General features: G+C 45.7%; 2 protein-coding genes across 5 annotated transcripts in view; one reads left to right on the top strand and one right to left on the bottom strand.

Annotated features, from left to right (window-relative positions):
• Positions 1-868: 868 nt before the first annotated feature.
• METTL21A (methyltransferase 21A, HSPA lysine) lies at positions 869-10,836 on the bottom strand. Of its 4 annotated transcripts, none has more exons than XM_062578762.1 (5): positions 10,777-10,836; positions 2,367-2,941; positions 1,934-2,103; positions 1,669-1,780; positions 869-1,565 (listed from the first exon to the last, which is right to left on the bottom strand). In XM_062578762.1, the coding sequence occupies exons 3-5, from the start codon at positions 2,072-2,074 to the stop codon at positions 1,168-1,170; spliced, it is 651 nt and encodes a 216-aa protein (XP_062434746.1). In that variant the 5' UTR covers positions 2,075-2,103; positions 2,367-2,941; positions 10,777-10,836; the 3' UTR covers positions 869-1,167. The 4 variants fall into 4 exon arrangements, with proteins under 4 accessions (XP_062434746.1, XP_062434744.1, XP_062434747.1 ...); XM_062578760.1 differs by having other exon boundaries at positions 2,367-2,944; positions 10,777-10,812; XM_062578763.1 differs by lacking the exon at positions 2,367-2,941 and having other exon boundaries at positions 10,777-10,820.
• A 428-nt stretch (positions 10,837-11,264) lies between these two features.
• The window catches only part of CCNYL1 (cyclin Y like 1), a 36,722-nt gene continuing 31,507 nt past the window's right edge, over positions 11,265-16,479 (top strand). Inside the window, exon 1 of the mRNA XM_062578338.1 lies at positions 11,265-11,564. Coding sequence (XP_062434322.1) covers positions 11,339-11,564 — 226 coding nt within the window. The 5' untranslated portion in view covers positions 11,265-11,338. The remainder of the gene's footprint in view (positions 11,565-16,479) is intronic.

Raw genomic sequence — 16,479 nt, 5'->3', positions numbered from 1 at the left:
CAGCTGTAATGACAAACGTGTCATTTACAGACTGTGATCTGCGTGTCACCTCTGGGCCACAGGCCCTAAGCATCCTTTTCAATTGGGAAGTTTGATGGGAGCAGAGGAGATCAAGAGTTCGTCGTGTCCATGCCTCAGAACAGCTGGTGGCTTGTGCTGGTGCTAGTGCTGAACCCATCAACATGCTCAAAGCTTGAGTCTGATCTGGAACTTCGAAAGTTAAGTATAAAACAGAAGAAGTTCCACTTACATGAAAAAAAAAAAGGACTTAAGCAATTCCTGCATTTAGAAGCATAGCTGTCTTCCACGAGGCCACTGGACGCTTTGACTTTTCACCAAAGTCATTCTCACCCCATCAGAAAAAGGAGGAGGTCTGCTTGGGACGCGAGCCGCATTCCAGCCTGCAGCATTTTTCACTTAGGATTTTATGGGATAAACACACACAGGCGTTTGTTTCTGCAAGCCCAAGGAATGAAATCGGTTGCTTAGGACGGGGTCTGCCTCCCAGAGCACACAGAAAGCTCGCCAAGGCCGAGCAAGCTCCCAAGCAGCACGAAGCACACGCGGGCCCTGACGCTAACCTCTACGGCAGCTCCCTGCTCCCCTACGCAGCGACTCTCAGAGACCAAACGAGCCACAGACAAATTAAAGCAGGAAGCAGAACACGAGCTGGTAGCACTTCGAGAGTCAAGAGCTGTTTCGATCTCTAAAGAACAGTTTGAGTCTTCTTGTTGCAGCTGCCCTACTGGCATACCTGTGCATTTGTATCTGCCCCGGAGGAAAGTTACTTTTCCAGTGGTGAGGAAAGGGATAAGGGAAAAAAATTAACTTATCTACTTGTATGTGTCCCACAGCAGTCATTACGGAGTTTGATTTTAAACAACAGATCTTTTAATAATGTTTTACATACATGGAGATGTCTACGATTTAAATCAGCTTCGAGAAATGGTATTAGATGAAAAGTCAGTGGAAGACTTTATACATCTCGTATCGAGGAATTAAGCACAGGTTCAACAGGCAGATTGCTAGCGTGCACAATCCTTGCCACATCGGACAAGCCAGTGGAAAAAATACAATCCCTGCAATTTTATGCTTAAAAACAAGTGTATTCGGTAGAAACAAGGGGAGGATTGAACAGCATCGATGGCTTACTAACAAAGCAGGGAGTCAAATTTCATCCTTGCGACCGGCCCGCTGCGCTTTGTATACATGTACGTCCTTACTGGGATCGTAGTGGACCTCCTGTACGGAGAAACGGCCTCTCAGCATCTCCAGGAAGCTCAGATCCCGCTCGTAGCGGATGCGGCAGGACAGCAGGACGACGGTGTGCGCGGCGCACAGGTGCTCCAGCGTCCGAAGCAGATCCGCAAAAGTGTCTTCCAGGTAGACGATGTCTGAGCCCAGGATGAGGTCGAACGCCCCGGCAGGGAAGCCGCCTAGGTCCTTTCCCCAGGTGAGCTCCTTCACGGCAGCCCGCGGCTGAAGCTCGGGGGGTAGGTTAGCCCGGACGTTTGACTCCAGGAGCGCCAGCGCTGCCGCCCGGTCCGTGACGGTGACGCGAGCACCTAAGCGGTACAGGAGGGCACGTCTCAGGCGAGCGGCCGCCGACCACGGCTGCGCCGCAGCGCTGCAGCCTGCTAAGAAACCAAACCAGCAAAGGGCCCTTACCCAGCAAGGCGGCCACTATTCCCAGCAGGCCGGTCCCGGCTCCCAGCTCGATGACAGTCCGCTCACGGAGATCAACGCTTCCCGCCTCCAGGTAAGCGCACAGCACCACGGCCTGAGGCAGGGTTGGGGAAAAGGGGCCGCGTCGGCCATTTTGGTCGGCCATTTTGGTCACCATTTTGGTTGGCCATTTTGGTCAGCCATTTTGAGGCACGGCATTCGTGGCCCTGCCTGTGGTGGGGCGAAGGGACGGCCGCCGGCCACCTACCGCGTCCCAGACGACGGCCGCGACGCCCTGCTGCGCCCAGCTCTGCTCGATGCGGAGGGGACGGCCGGCGAAGTGGTAGGTGACGGCGGGGCTGTGCAAGCCGGGCAGGGCCCCGCCGCCGCTGTAGGGAACCAGCGCCATGGCCACCCTTCGCGTCGCCTCGCGTCGCCCTGTGGGGAGAAGAGGCCCTGAGGCCTGCGGCCGGGGCACGGCCGTGTGCCAGGGAGCGGGAAAGCTGTGCTTGGCTTGCCCCAAACTGCTCAGCGTGGCGTGGGGGCGACGCCAGCGGCGCCTCGCCGGCAGGCCCGGGCAGGCGCCCGTGTGCCCAGCCTGGCGTGTGACCCGGCAGGCAGGCTCAAGGAAAACAGCTCATTTTAGGGTAAGCAGGAAGGAGTTAAAATAAAAAAAGACACTGGTTCAGGTCCGTTCTTACCTCACTCCGTGACCGACAGAGCACAGACACGGTGTGCCCCACTGTAGGTAAACCCAGCTAGGTCACATGCAGGTAAGCTTCTCGGGATAATTTAAAAACTGTTTAAGAGCAATGTAATACGCAGAAGATGGAATAATCGAGCAGATGAGATAGGAACGAGTACAATAGCAATTTTAAAACTATACTCGTGTACTGCCTTTACCAAAATCTTCTCTTTGCTGCTTGATATTTAAAACTCTCCCTCAGAAACGAGCCCTCTGCACCCAGTGCGCGGCTGCACCTGGAGTCCAGAGCCGTCCACAACATGGGGGAAATGCTGCATCCACCACGTCGTCACAGTCACCACGGCACAGGCAGGTATAAATAGAAATAGCTGGATTTTTTTGTCTGTTGTTTGTCAATTCTGCAACTAAAAAGCTGTGATGTTGATAACCATCTGGCAGCAATGCCTTCCTCCGAATGGCTCTGCTCTGCTCTTGGAAAGGCTAGCAGCGACTACTTGTGTAGAAACTTCTGGTCATGCATGTATAATTCCATCCTCTCGACAAAAATTTCGGCTACTTCTGGTTGTTATTCTGCTGAAATATGAACAGGCTTTGAAGTAATGTTTTCACAAATAGCTATCTTGCTAAAAACTTCCATCAACCAACTAAACACTAGCTAATGAGAAGCTTGGAGGAAAACCAGGAAAAGAAAGCGGTCTTTCTCTCTAAGTAGCACCATATATGGTCATTCAAATGATTAGCAGTGAAATGATTAACACTTTTTATGTTTACTTCTCCACCAGTAGCTCCCAGACTCTCCACAGCAATGAGACAGATGGAGCGGTGAAGCCCTTGCTGTTAAATACAAAAGGAATAAAGCAAGAAATGAATCTGGCTCCTTGCAGCTTGTAGTTGCAGAATCAAGAGAGCCTCCGTCTGAACTGATCTGCATCATCCTGGAAACCAAGGAGGTGAATGAAAATGAAAGCCTAAGTTTTTTGCAGAAACTGATAGGCTATCAGTGGACTTTATATCTTGCTGGTTCAGCAAGATCCCTGCAAAAATGTTTAATATTGAGATGAATATGTGGTCTGATCTACCATGTCATTTCCTTTACACACAGTTACATTAATCAGTGCACGTAATGAGAAAAAATATAAAGATGCATAATTTCTTAAGAGAGCGCTGTGCACAAAGTGAAACTCAAGAAATTTCTGGAGCCTCTGAAGAAGGAATAGTTCCCATCAGTAACATTATGTTCATGACTTAAACCTCATGCCTTGATGAACTGTCATACATAATCACCACCTTTATTAACATGCTTTGTTACAGAAAGAGCACTTAGCTGTTAGTGGCAGTATGTGACTGCTCTCTCAAAGGCCTTGCAGTTCTAAAAACCGACATTACGCTGAAGTTTTAATTAAGCAACAAAAAGCAAAATGAGCAAGCTCTTCCTACTTGTAAGCAAGAACTGCAGTTCCAGCTGCACTTCATTTACTGGAAACCGCCTGTATTTATCACCATGCTTTCAAACATTCACAAACCTACAGGCATGTCTCCATTCTCCAGGCTTCCAGACCACAAGATGCCACGTGTCCAGTCCAGTGACAGGAGCATGCCTCTCATGCCGTGGCACATGAGTGAAATGTGAGAGTGCATCAGTTCACAACTGGGGTCGGATGTGGCCCTGCTGGGTCCTCCGACGGGGAAGGGCCGCCCTGTCATACTCGACTCCTCTGAGCGCAGGGCGGTGGTAGGTAAGTCGCAGTGCAGTGCTTTGATTTCCCTACCCGTTGCAGCTGGCTGGTGGTCTAGATCAGACTAATGTGTGTCTAGCATGTGGGATAGTGGGGGAGGAACAAAAAACTGTGAAACACTGTGTTTGAAATGCCAGTGCTGCTGCAAGGAAGTGAGAATCTTGCATTAAAAAAAAAAAAAAAAAAAAAAAAAGCCTCAGTTTTCACAAATTTGCTCTGGGGCTCCTAAAGGTCAAGCTGATGTTGCAGCACAACAAGCACCAACCCTTTCTGTTTCTTTTTAGTGAAGCCTGCAAGGGTCCTACACTCCTAAAAGTCCTTTTATGGGCCCTGAATATGGATCTAGAGTCTTAATTTTAGGTGCCCACATTTCTTGTTTTATTTATAGGTGCAGCATTATATAATCAGAGGGGAAATTATAGTGCAAGCAGTTTTCTTTAAAAACAATTATGTAGATAAGCAGACAACAGAGCATTCGCGTAGATGCAAAAGGATCTGCCCCAGTGCAAGAATTACCCTTTTAAAACCAGGCAGAACCCAAGTCTAAGAAAGCGTTTTTATATTTTTATGCATAATGGCATTAGCAGTGTTTCTTCTTCTCCTCTTTAGGCACTAAATCCTTCAGACAACAGAGACCAAGCAACAGTCAAGTCTAAGCAATTTCAGGTACCTAAAACCTAATGGGAAAGGCTCTTCAGAGCCCATCTCCAGTATCTGGTGACCCAGAGATGGAATTAAACCTTTAGAAGTTACCCTAAACAAACTTCTGACAGGAGCTAGATGTGCAATTTTACTCTGCTGAATGAAGTCACACATCCATGTTAGTGTCTGTGCTAAAATACTGGAAAGCATTTATCCTTTTCTCATAGGAGAGGAAACTTGTATACCTGCCCTGCAGTAACAGCTATTTTTAAGGCTTGGTATGTCAGCATGGTGGTTCTGGCAGCTCACTGCCGACAGCACACAGAGTACAACTTTGCAGGCTTTGTTCTTTTTTGCCTTTAATACATCTCTAATTCTCTTCTCGGATACTCTCCATTAACTCTGCCCGCTGCAGCTAGCTTTTCCTTAAACATTTGATAACTGAAGAGTTTTATGTTTATTAAGACAAAAGGAAGGGAGGATCAGAAAAAAAAAAGAGAAGCAAAGTTAAAAGTTAAAGTTAACTCCCATATGCTTGCGTTTTTAATGTGCCATCGGTATCACTGCAGTGATCCAGATGTTCATCTGCTGGCAAAGAATCCTCTGCATTGCCCATACTGCCCATACTATCTTAGACTGCTGCAGAGACAAAAGCGCCAATTTAATCTGTGACATGAGTACTGCAGTCTTCATGCTGTGAAACGCTGAATCCTGGGTGTGGTTAGGATATACTCACTGCCAGCCAAGAGCAGTACAGAAGATGACAAAAAAGTGTGAAAATTTAGAGCTACTAAAAATCCATGCTGTATGTGCTGAACAACCTCACTGGTTACTTTTTTTCCTAGTGCTAATGAAAATGCTGGAAATTCCTATTTCCCTAGCTACTGTTTTGCTTCAGGCTTTTTCCCTTAAATGGCCATAGTCTTATTTATGTTACTTGTCAGCTTCAAAAGACAATCATTCTTGCAATATTTTTGTCCTGTCAGCTGGTAGCAGATTTCAAAACAGGATGCCTATTTTTCCCCCATTATTTGCAACAGTGAGACACACAACTCTGAGCTTTTGTTTTCAGTTGGTTATACAGGTTCAACCTAGTGATTCATTTTTCCTGCAGCTATGTTTCCAGGAAAAGACAATGTCTTGGCTCTTCTCCAAGTTATCCATAGACTGCCTTGAAAGTAAGGTCAGAAAGCAGTCTTTCTCCCACAGCTGAGATACTTTCTTAGAAGGGGGGAAGATGAACAAAACACATCCCAAAGCTGATGTTATCTTCCTACAGACAAGCAAGGAAGCCCACAGCCTTGGGAAAGCATATTCAGTACTAAACCAAGGTGAAGATAACGATAGAATTTTCAGGACTTTAAATTCTTGGCCCTGTGAAACACAACTAAACATTTGCAAAGCGCCTTTTTCTATTTCTGGGGCTGCTGGTGACCGTGAAACTGGCTGGCTTTAGGAATATCCTACACTTCCATTTCCAATGTTGTAGCAGTCTCTCTGCTTCTTAATGCAGGTAGTGTGGGCAAAAACCATATCTGTGGATTCTGGAGTTTTTCAGGAGTCATTACTCAGGCAGGACCTCGTAACTATGGTTTCTGACATCTCCTCTCAGGGATACTGCTTCTCACAGATCATGGGAAGCATGGTTTTGCATTGCGAAGCAAAAGATTAAAGAGTTAGGTAGTTGCAAACACAAGCCCTAAACTTTCAGACAGGGAGTTAAACAAAAACATGCAAGAATCTACCTACAAGTAACCACAGTAGGGAGAGCTTGAGGTAGGAAGTGTAAAGACTTGTCTGAGAAACAGGATCCCTTTGAACCCAGGCAGACAGTGTGCTCGTGTGTGGAGCCAATGGGCCAAGCAAAGAGACAGAATTACGTTCTCTGGTGAGCCCACAAGCCAAAACACAGCTGGTGGCGCTAATATTAGTCCTGTCAAGCCTGGCAGTCATCATTTATTATGCATCCTGCATATAATTATACATGTAGCTAAGCTTACAGCTCAAAAGCTGCATGCAGTACTTGGCAGGCTAAATTCCTTGCTAGTATAGAGCCTTTGACCTCATTAGATGTACAGCAGGAACGTATCTATTCCTTTGTATTTTTCAGAATCAATCATGGGCCTTTTTCATCTCCACATCTCAAGAATCTAGGTTGCTCCTCCTCCTCCTCCTGTCATTATGATCTGACTTATGTTTCATTTCAGAATCCTGCCCAGCCTTAAAAGCTGTGTGAAGTTTTCCTGGTGGTTACAGCAACTTCCACAATGGGCTTAAGTTAGGATTAATTTCCCAGATTTTGGAAAGCTCCTTTCTCTTTTGGGAAAATTGAAACAAGCATAGACTTATTAAAATAAGTCTAACGTGAGACATCACTGAGGGCAGAAATGAAGACCTGTATAACAAACTTGCTCTCCTCAGGGAATAGTGACATTAAGTGTCAAGTTTATAAACTCCCACCAGCACTAGCATTAACACTAGCTGAAATCCATTTGGCAGTCGGTACCCCTGAGCTATTTCTTTGTAATTTGTTATATTTAGGTCGCATTTTCTTTGTGAACTCCAAAGCAAGAGAATTACTTTTCATCTTCATGAAAGAAAGATTTAAGTTAAAAAAAAATATTGCGTACTTACTGTGCTGCCTAGGCACGGTTTGCTGGCAGGACTGAGGACTAAGGAAGCGTAAGTGCCGAGATGGAATGGAATGGAATGGGAAAAGTGTGGCAGGGAAACCAGAACAGCTTCATTTAGGGTTTGCATCTGTCCAAAATGCAGGTTTTGGTTTGTGCCACTTCTTGCCTGAGTTATCCTAGTCTACTGCAGCACCAAGGCAGTGTTCAAATGAAAGTACATAATCCCTAAGAGGTTAATTGAGCATGAATGCTCGGCACTAATCCAAACTACAAATACTGCATGTATTTAAAGCTGTGTGATAAACTGTTTTCTCATCCCATTAAAGAAAAAGCTTTCACAATTTCGAGACATGTTTGCCCAGTACAGACCAGGACACAAGCTCTCTCCAGTTTGTTTGAATTTTGTCTGCAAACATGCAGTTTTGAGCCCCGCTCAGAACAGGCTGGAGGGTAGCGATTAGGCGTCTTCCCAAGAGCTACAGGCCTAATGTCTGGCTTGAAGCAAACCAACAAATATACCGGTGAATCCTATTTCCATCAGCCTGCAAGCTCTGCCAGCGTGTGTCTCTGAAATTTTCACCAAGTACCCCTCCACCTTGAAGCATCCTTCCCAAATAAGGTGTAGAAAGGGTGCAGTGCCACTGGTAGGACAGGCACTTTCCGGCAGCAAAGCGATGGCTGATCCTCAAACTCTTCCCTAGCAGAGATGTAACGCCCTACATGGCAGTAACTCTCCCACAATAGCTAGGACATAGTTATTGCTGCTCTGCAATACAACTTACTAATCTTTATGGTCCTGTAATCAGTGCAGTTCAGCAAGACCAGCCCACCTTTCTTGCACTATCATCTAAAATTAGAATTGCCTATCCCATCTGCAACCGTGGTAAAACAGGACAGCACTAAAACGAGGTGGGGTGGGGGGAACCTTGTAACTAATGGGAAACGCTTCAAGCAGACAGGAAAAGCCATTCAGTCCACTGGATTATGTAAAAGTATGGCATTTGCTGTTTGTGAGTTGCTGTTCATTGACTTTATTATTCTAGGGAGAAATGGTGATAACAGAGGACCAAGAGGCAGAAACCTCCCTTCTTGAAGCAGGAGAACACAAGGCTGAATCTCAAAGGTACATATAAGCTATTTTCAGCTTACGCATTCATTATTGCTGAGATCCACCATCCAAAATGCTTACTTATCACACAAAATGCAGAACTAGGTATATGCTGCCCATTGTACATCAAAATAATTGATTTTTTTATAATGGAACTGTCTGATGATTCACAGGGGTAAATCAAGCAAACAAAGTAGAAAGATGAGACAGATAATAGGAAGAGAACCAGGACTGGTAATAAATCATGATAGCTGGTATTCAGCATACTGCTAGAGCAGTAAATCAATAGAGTGCTAAGCTGCATAAATAAAAGATAACGTGTTTCCTCTCTGCAGGTTGTTGCTCAGGCTATACTATTAAATGGATTGCCAGATTCTGCAGAAAATACACAGAGCAACAGGTTTTGTCATATTATTCTGATAAATCAGACCTCTATTAAGATCATAAGAGCTATTTTGATAAAACTGAGGGGAAATCTAAGCAGAAGCAGATTTTTGTTCAGCTCTCCAGTCCCTAGTTAGCCACTTGCTCACTGTTTGTTTGCCCTCAAACACAGATTTTATGCTGCCCAAAACCACATCTTTGGCAAAGGGCTCCCTAAGGCCACACTGAAGCATAGATTTAGCACTGACTCAAGCCTTTCCGACATGGGGAAATTGTGCAGGATGTGTTTTAGAGTGCTGCAGTGACACCTCTGCTGGACCCATGCCATCCCTTTGCACATATTGACATAGCTGCAAGGAGCAGGACTAACACAATTTGAGAAATGGGAGCCCTCCCAGCTAGAAGTTACCGCTGTCTTTAATACTAAAATACTCCATTTTTAATATTAAATAGAGCAGATGCAAGCCAACTCTTGTTCTCACCAGGGAATTAATTATTTCACTAAACCAAACCAGCCCTTTAGCTCCTCTCTCTTCCCCACCATCAGCACCTCAAAATCACAGCTCCAAGGGGGATATGCACCGACTTTCTCTCCCCATGCCATGAGCTTTCTGAATCCTGCTGCCTGCCACAGCTATAAGCAGTTTTCAAAGAAGGTTAGAGAGGCCTTGAAGTGGTTCGTAAAGCAAATCTGCTCTGAACCGTGCTTGTAATCCGTAGAAAGGTCAGATTTCTCTGGAGTAACACGGCTTTAAAAACAGCATGTCAGAGAGGCTTAGCTGGCAAAGCTCAGGGAACACGCAGGTGAGCGAGCAAGTGTAATGTATCAGTAATATATCAGTATGAGGGAGCGATCCTCATACAAGACTGTAAATCACTTCGTTCCTCCCCTTTCTGTACCTGAGATTGTCATATTGGTTCTAGAAATACAGTTTTATGACTTCTTCTCAGAGAAACTAGGTTTGTTTGTTTTTTTCCGAAAACTGTGTGCCTGTTGTCACACGGAAATGCCAGTGTTAGGATCTTGCTACAAAATGGAGTTAAACTCCAAAATTGTCCATCTCTGGAGTAACTGCGCATACAATAGCATTATTTTATAATACTCCTTCAAAATATTTGTTTTCCTGTGCTTTCTGCAGTGCCATTCTTATCAGCGGCCAGCGTTAAGTCTTTGTGGTGACAGCGAGGTGATCCGCGGCAGAGCCACGTACGCTCAGGTTTATGAGCGCCTCCAGTATCAGGCCGTGGGTATCTTGCCCATCTTCCCTGGAGCGCGTTTGAGCAACTCTGAGAAGCTCAGCAAGCACAACCGCAGCTGGGTAAGGAGATATGTATATTTTTATATGTGTGTGTGTGTGTGTGTGTGTGTGTGTGTGTATACATATATATGTATAAAATACAGCCAAAGTCCCAGATTGCCAACCTCCAGGCGCAATGCATCTTCCCCCCACCTCATGCAGTTAAGGGTGCACAGCAGCAAATAGCAGGTCCTAAGGAAGCAGCGGGGTACAACGTACCCCATACATGGGTATATATACCTATAAATAGTGTGTTTATATTCCATATACAAGGGACCCTGCTGTGCTGGGCTACACCCCCAAATGCCTCCATACCCAATTGCCAAGGCTTAGCACGCATGCAAGGGCAGTGTGCAAACAACCACGAAAACACCACCAGAAGCCCTTAAAACTCTTAAAAAAAAAGAGGGGGGGCACCCCCCGCATCAGACACATGACAAGCTCCGGGGCAACCTCTGACACTCAGCCAGCGGCGCCCAGGCAGCCTGGAGCCCTCCCTGGGCTGCTGCACGAAACCACCGCAGCGGCAGCGTGCGGCAGCCGCGCTGAGCCTCATTCCTCCTATTGCTATCGCTATTATTATTATTATCATCATTATTATTACCGCTGCCGCCGCCGCCGCCGCCGCACGTGGGCCCCGCGAGCCCGGACCCCCGGGGGCGGGGCGGGGCGGGGCGAGGCGGGGCCCGAGGCGGCCGAGGCGCCGCCGATTGGCCGCGCCGGGGCTGCGTGCACGAGTGCGTGTGCCTGTGCGCCGGCGGAGGGCGCGGCAGGGCGCGGCGGCGTGACGCGCCCCGCGCCCATTGGCGGCGCGGCGTCACGCGGCGGCGGCGGCGCGAGGCCATTGGGCAGCGGCGGGGCGCTTCCCCCCCTCCCCCTCCCCGGCTCGGGGGACGGCGGCCGGTCGCGCGAGGCCCGTTGCTGTCGGCGCACGGGCAGCGGCGGCGCTCGGTGGCGCGCGCGGGCGGCCGTTGGGGCGGGCCGCGCCCGGCCGGGGCGCGCGGGGCGGGGCGGCGGCGATGCGGCGCTGACGCCCGCCCCCTCCTTCCCTCCCTCCCTCCCTTTTTCCCCTCCCTCCCTGAGCCCGGCGGCCCGGCCCCCCCCGCCCCCGCCGCAGCCCGGGAGCCGCCGCGCAGCCGGGGCCCGGCGGGGGAGCTCCGAGCTCCATGGGCAACACCGTCACCTGCTGCGTATCCCCGGACGCCAGCCCCAAGCTCGGCCGGGCCCGCGGCGGCGGCGGGGCAGCGCCGGGGCCCGACCGCTGGGCGGACGCGTACCAGGCGGCGGCGGGCGGCGGCGGCTCGGGATCGGCGGAGGCCGAGTCGGGAGACTCGGATCCCGGCGGCGGCGGCCCCCACCTGCAGCACATCAGCGACCGGGAGTTCCCGGATGGTGAGCGGCGGCGCGGGCGGAGGCAGCGCCGGGGGCCGCATCCCCGCCCTCCCACGGGGGGTCGGCGCCCCGTCCCCGGGGGCGGCGGGCCCGCGGCGAGGCGAGGGGTGGTGGTGTGCGGCCCGGCGGCCCCTCTACCGCAGGGCAGGGCCGGACCGCTGCCGCGGGGGCGAGCGGAGCAGCCGGGGAAGGGGCGGGGGAGCGGCGAGCAGCCGGGCGGAGGCTGCGGAGCTGAGGTGCCCCCGCCGCCCCCGCGGCCCTGGGCCCGCCGGCAGCCTCCGCTGGCAGCCGGAGGCCGTCGCGAAACGCCCTCCTGCCCAGGCGGGTGGCACAGCCTGCAGCTTCAGGTGGAGGTCTGGTTTTTAATTTCTCTTCAGCTGTGCGGTTGTGACTCAGTTAAAACGCTCAGGCAATTAGCAGAAGCTGCTGCATTTCCAATCTCTGTAGAACACGAGGAAGGAAGAGGGTGTGTGGGGATTAAGGGAGTTAAGAATTGCAAAGATCGTGCACAGCATATGACATCATTGTGACTGGACGTGGCTAATTTGTAATCTAGCTGTGCAGGATGCTCAGTTATAGCTGTGGAGTCATTGCACTGAGGTTCCTTTTTATGTGGCTCTCAGCACTCCCCGTTTGCTTTCCTTGAGCTAGCAGGAAGGTACAGGCTTGCTGTTCAGATTCCTTCCAGCTGTATCTGAAGTACTGGTGTTACAAAAACTTACTCTGTAAGATAATAGCTTCTCACCAGGCATACCTAGCAAGAGCTTGCAGGTTTGTGCTGTGGTTGGAATTACTGAGGCAGCAGGTAACAGGTTGGGGTGCTCCTGTATGTCTATCAAATCTTGTGATACTCTGATTACAGCAGAGTTAATAGTAGTATTCAAAATGTATTAATTAACAAGCATTTTGTTATTCCTTTTCATGATTATAACCATGCTTATGTAAAATATATGCCGTCAAAAAAAGCCTGTCTGACATATGTTATGTAGGATGCATACAATAACAATTAATGCTGGCCTTCCATGCTTGTTCTTGAACTTAAGGACAAATTTTTTGGCAGTTAGAAACTGGCTGCAGAGTGTGTGAGGAAAGCTTCAGAAATGGAGTTATTAAACTTCGGTGGTTTTGTGCAGTGCCGTATGGTGCAGCTGTTATAGAAATGAGATGGAACAGGCAGCTTCTTGGATCACCTTTGGGGCAGCTGTGCAATACAGCAGCACTGGGAGAAATTATATTTGCAATTTAGGAAAAACAAAATTTTGTCCTTGCAAGAATATATTATAGAAATCTCTTAACTCTTTGGTATTCGTTAAGGGAGAGCACTAAAGTCTCTAAAAATTCTAATAAGCCAAGCAAAAATGCCTAAGCTAAATAAATCTGCTCAGAATAAGAGTTGTATTTGTTTGAATCTTTAGTATGTAATCATGTCAGCAGTGCTCCAGTACTAAATAACTAGACTTAATTGCGAGTTCATCCAGATGTCAGAATTGGCCTTGAAGTAAGAAGTATTCAATTATGTGAGTGCAGACATGAATAAAACCATGTAGTCCCAGGATAAGATGACACAAATTTTATTTTTGTAACTATGGAAACTTTGATCTTGAGGCTTAAGATAATCCTGAAATTAGAGCTGCATCAATCATATGATTTAGATGATCATAAAGATCACTTATAGTGATATGCGGTTCACTGTTACGTGGCCTCTGAAGCAGATCTTGCTGCAAGTAACTGATGCTACTTGCCTACTGTCTTCTGAGTATATATTTAATACAGCTGTCTAGGGCTGTGATAAGTATCAAAGTTTGGTATCTTTATACAAGTACAATACTACATGGCCAATATTACAAATAAAGCTTTTTATGTCCATTTTTGAGCTTTATAGAATGCTAACTATAAAGCAGTGTTTGCCAAGAAAAATCAAGTGTTATGAAACAGACATTATCATGAAGTCTTACATGCTACTGCTGTTAAATTTAAGACCTTTTATAAAAATATTAAATCTGTAAATGCAGCACTTGCACATACCATATACCCATGTTTATCTCTTTTGAGCTGTAGGATGTCAATACTATCAGCATACCTAAACTGTGCAAGCAGCCTGTATATTCCTGTGCTGTTGAGTACTACAGAGCATTAGTTTGCTGATATCATGGTAGATAATTATCTACCATTCAATTTAATTTGAGGGATAAATATTATTTTGATTTTTTAAAAAATATGTAATATGATAGTTCAGCTAAGATTCCAGTTTTATTAATAACAGAAGACGTGGAATGTGCTAACTGGTGTTCTTTTCCTGAATGGTTTAAAAAAATAAAAAGAAATCAAGAGAAAGTCAAGATCATTCCAACAGATTTTGCTCTGTGATGCTCAGTTCTGGGAGTTTCTAAGAACACGGCTAAGTATATCAGAAAGTTAGCATCCAAGTTTAACGGAGAAGCTTCAGTCCTTAAATTTCTACCTTTAAGTTGTTTGTTGTTCTTAAGTCTAGCTTAATCTTTTTACACTTGTTTTGCTATAATTAATGTTTTAGTTACACTGGGAACACAGAAGATATCAGCTGTGCTTTGGACTTTGTTTTGCCTTTTTAGTGAGTGAGTGGAATGTGGTCCTCACAGGTCAATGTTCTTGAATGGGAATTATGCTATGACTTCACCAGCATACGACTTAACAGTCAATGGATTTCATATGCATTCATTTATGATTTCTTTTAGGAGTAGAAGAGGAGGAATAGATTGTGCAAAATACAGCATATAAATCTAAACTACTTAAGATACCTTTTGTTTTCCCCCAAAAAATCACAATTAGAATTGAAATACTTAAATGTGAAGTGAATTCGTATAGCGAATTAGCCTATAAAACACTGCAATTAATTGCTGTATGCTAGTGTCAGGAATTATATCATGGTCAATTATTTTACGTTATTATTTTTTTCAGATGATTAATATTAATATCTTTAGCATGTATCTCAAATTCTGAAGTAAGCTTTGGTTAAATAACCAAAATTCAGCACAGATGTAATTCTTGCTGAAAACTGAGACTTGACCCTTATCTGAAAAGACCCTCCAGGGGTATAGTAGAGTTTACAGTGGAACATTGGTTTGAAGATTTCTTGTCATCACAACCTGGATTGTCTCTGCCAAATCAAAATTGAACAGGAACAGCATCTCACCCTCCTAAAAAGGGGAGAGTAGGAAGCAACAATTAAGTAAGACAAAAAAAGAAATAAGTGTGGTGAAGATGAAAACATACTGTGAAACGGAAAGTGTAATGTTTTCAGAAAAATTGATTTGGTCAGGAAGGGATTGTCAGATCTACAGCAAAGAACAAATTTCAAGTATAGCTTTGTATTTTACAGTTATAAAGACACTGAACTGTAACATGTTCAGTGCATGCAATGAGAAATAAGCCTGTCTTCCCTGGAATTTGATGTGCTAAGCCAAGTCATAATAAGTAAATACAAAAAAAGTTTGAAAACTGATAGTTACTTCTAAATAGTTTCGTGTCTACTCTCAATGTGAAATGTTCAAGGCTAAAATTAACTTAATGTTTTGCTGAACAGTGAACTAATAGTTTTAAGCGTTCGTTCTTTTGTGTGCAAGCAACAGTCCAGATCAGTTTGAACTGACAGGGAAGACTTTCCTTCCTAAGTTTAGAAATAGCAGCTCTTTGATTTTAACCTTCTATTTAGACTATGTTGCACTGATCACTATTTTTTTTTAATGAATGTCTACTAATCTATTTTGTGGTTTTATTCCCTGTGATTTTTCTAGTTGTTTAGAGAACTACTTAAGGTTGTCAACTTTCTTGCTTCATCCCTCTGTTTAAACATAGATTTCAGTTTTCATGAATTCCTTGATCCTCTGATAAAGCTAGAACAAGGCCTCACTGAGCAGAGTTTTTTTTTGTTTGTACTTGAAAACATTATCTCCCTCCACCACCACTATTTACTGAGTTCAGCACCTCTGATGAGAGGTTTGGCTGATTCGTATGGACAAGGTGGAAGATTGTTGACTCTCCGAACTGATGAGTCTGGCTCCTGGACAAAATGATCTTGTGCCTTCATCTGAAGAATTAGGGGAACTGGAGAAGGTAGTGAAGGGAAAAGATGATCATGGATGTTAGGGAAAAGCAGATGGGATTGGGAGAAGTGCTGATCAGGATACAGTAATCGCACGCAGGTAAGATGTGGAAACAAATGGAAGAGGGCTTGGAAGAAGAGAGTTAACAGAATTAAATAAGTGGGGTTTACCTAAACAGGATCAGAGCTGAGCTAGTGGCTAAAACAACTCTTCAAGCACTTGTGAGCCTACTTCTTTTTTTTTTTTCAGTGAGCCCTTGGCTCTGAAAGCTGTGCCATGCTAAAATGGGCACGCTTCAAATTGCCTCTATGCCATGTTTATTAAGTAGTGTTAGAGACGAACAGATACTTGAGTACATTGATTATCTGTGATCTGATTTGGCCAATAACTTGTCTGTAAATCTACTGGCAGAAGATTTTAGTACTGTTCATTTATTCATCTATTGTATAATATCAGCTTACCTAAAGTATGTAGATGTTTAATTTGTTTTTAATGTTAGTTAAAAGTGCTTGTAACTTAAAAACAAACAAACAAAAAAAAAAAAACAAAAAACTTTTTGCCATGCTGAAAACTGCTGGCATCAAAGGCTTAAGCAGTTCATGTTGTCCTTTGTGGCTCCTGTTTGAAGATCTGTAGCTATATTGCTAGCAAATTGAGTTGTCCTAGATAAATGCAAAGCTGGGGATGGAAAACCAGTTGTAACTGCAGTATCAGTTCCCTATTTTTTTTTCCTTGTGTTTGCTGAGCTTTTCACCTAACTTATGCTCACTCTTCTTTCTTCAGAATTCTTGGTATCTGCTTCCTTTGACTGACTAGGAATTACAAAGGTATTT

Source organism: Rhea pennata, chromosome 6 (genome assembly GCF_028389875.1).
Source record: "Rhea pennata isolate bPtePen1 chromosome 6, bPtePen1.pri, whole genome shotgun sequence".
Lineage (NCBI taxonomy): Eukaryota > Metazoa > Chordata > Aves > Rheiformes > Rheidae > Rhea > Rhea pennata.
The sequence above is the reverse complement of the archived record's forward strand: the minus strand, read 5'-3'. Positions and strand labels throughout refer to the sequence as shown.

Bases quoted from the DNA above. Each gene is read 5' to 3' on its own strand.
- METTL21A (XM_062578762.1), bottom strand. From the start codon at position 2,074: ATGGCGCTGGTTCCCTACAGCGGCGGCGGGGCCCTGCCCGGCTTGCAC. The intron at 1,781-1,933 runs GTAGGTGGCCGG...ACCCTGCCTCAG, and splicing joins CGGCCGTCGTCTGGGACGCG to GCCGTGGTGCTGTGCGCTTA. The intron at 1,566-1,668 runs GTAAGGGCCCTT...TGTACCGCTTAG, and splicing joins AATAGTGGCCGCCTTGCTGG to GTGCTCGCGTCACCGTCACG.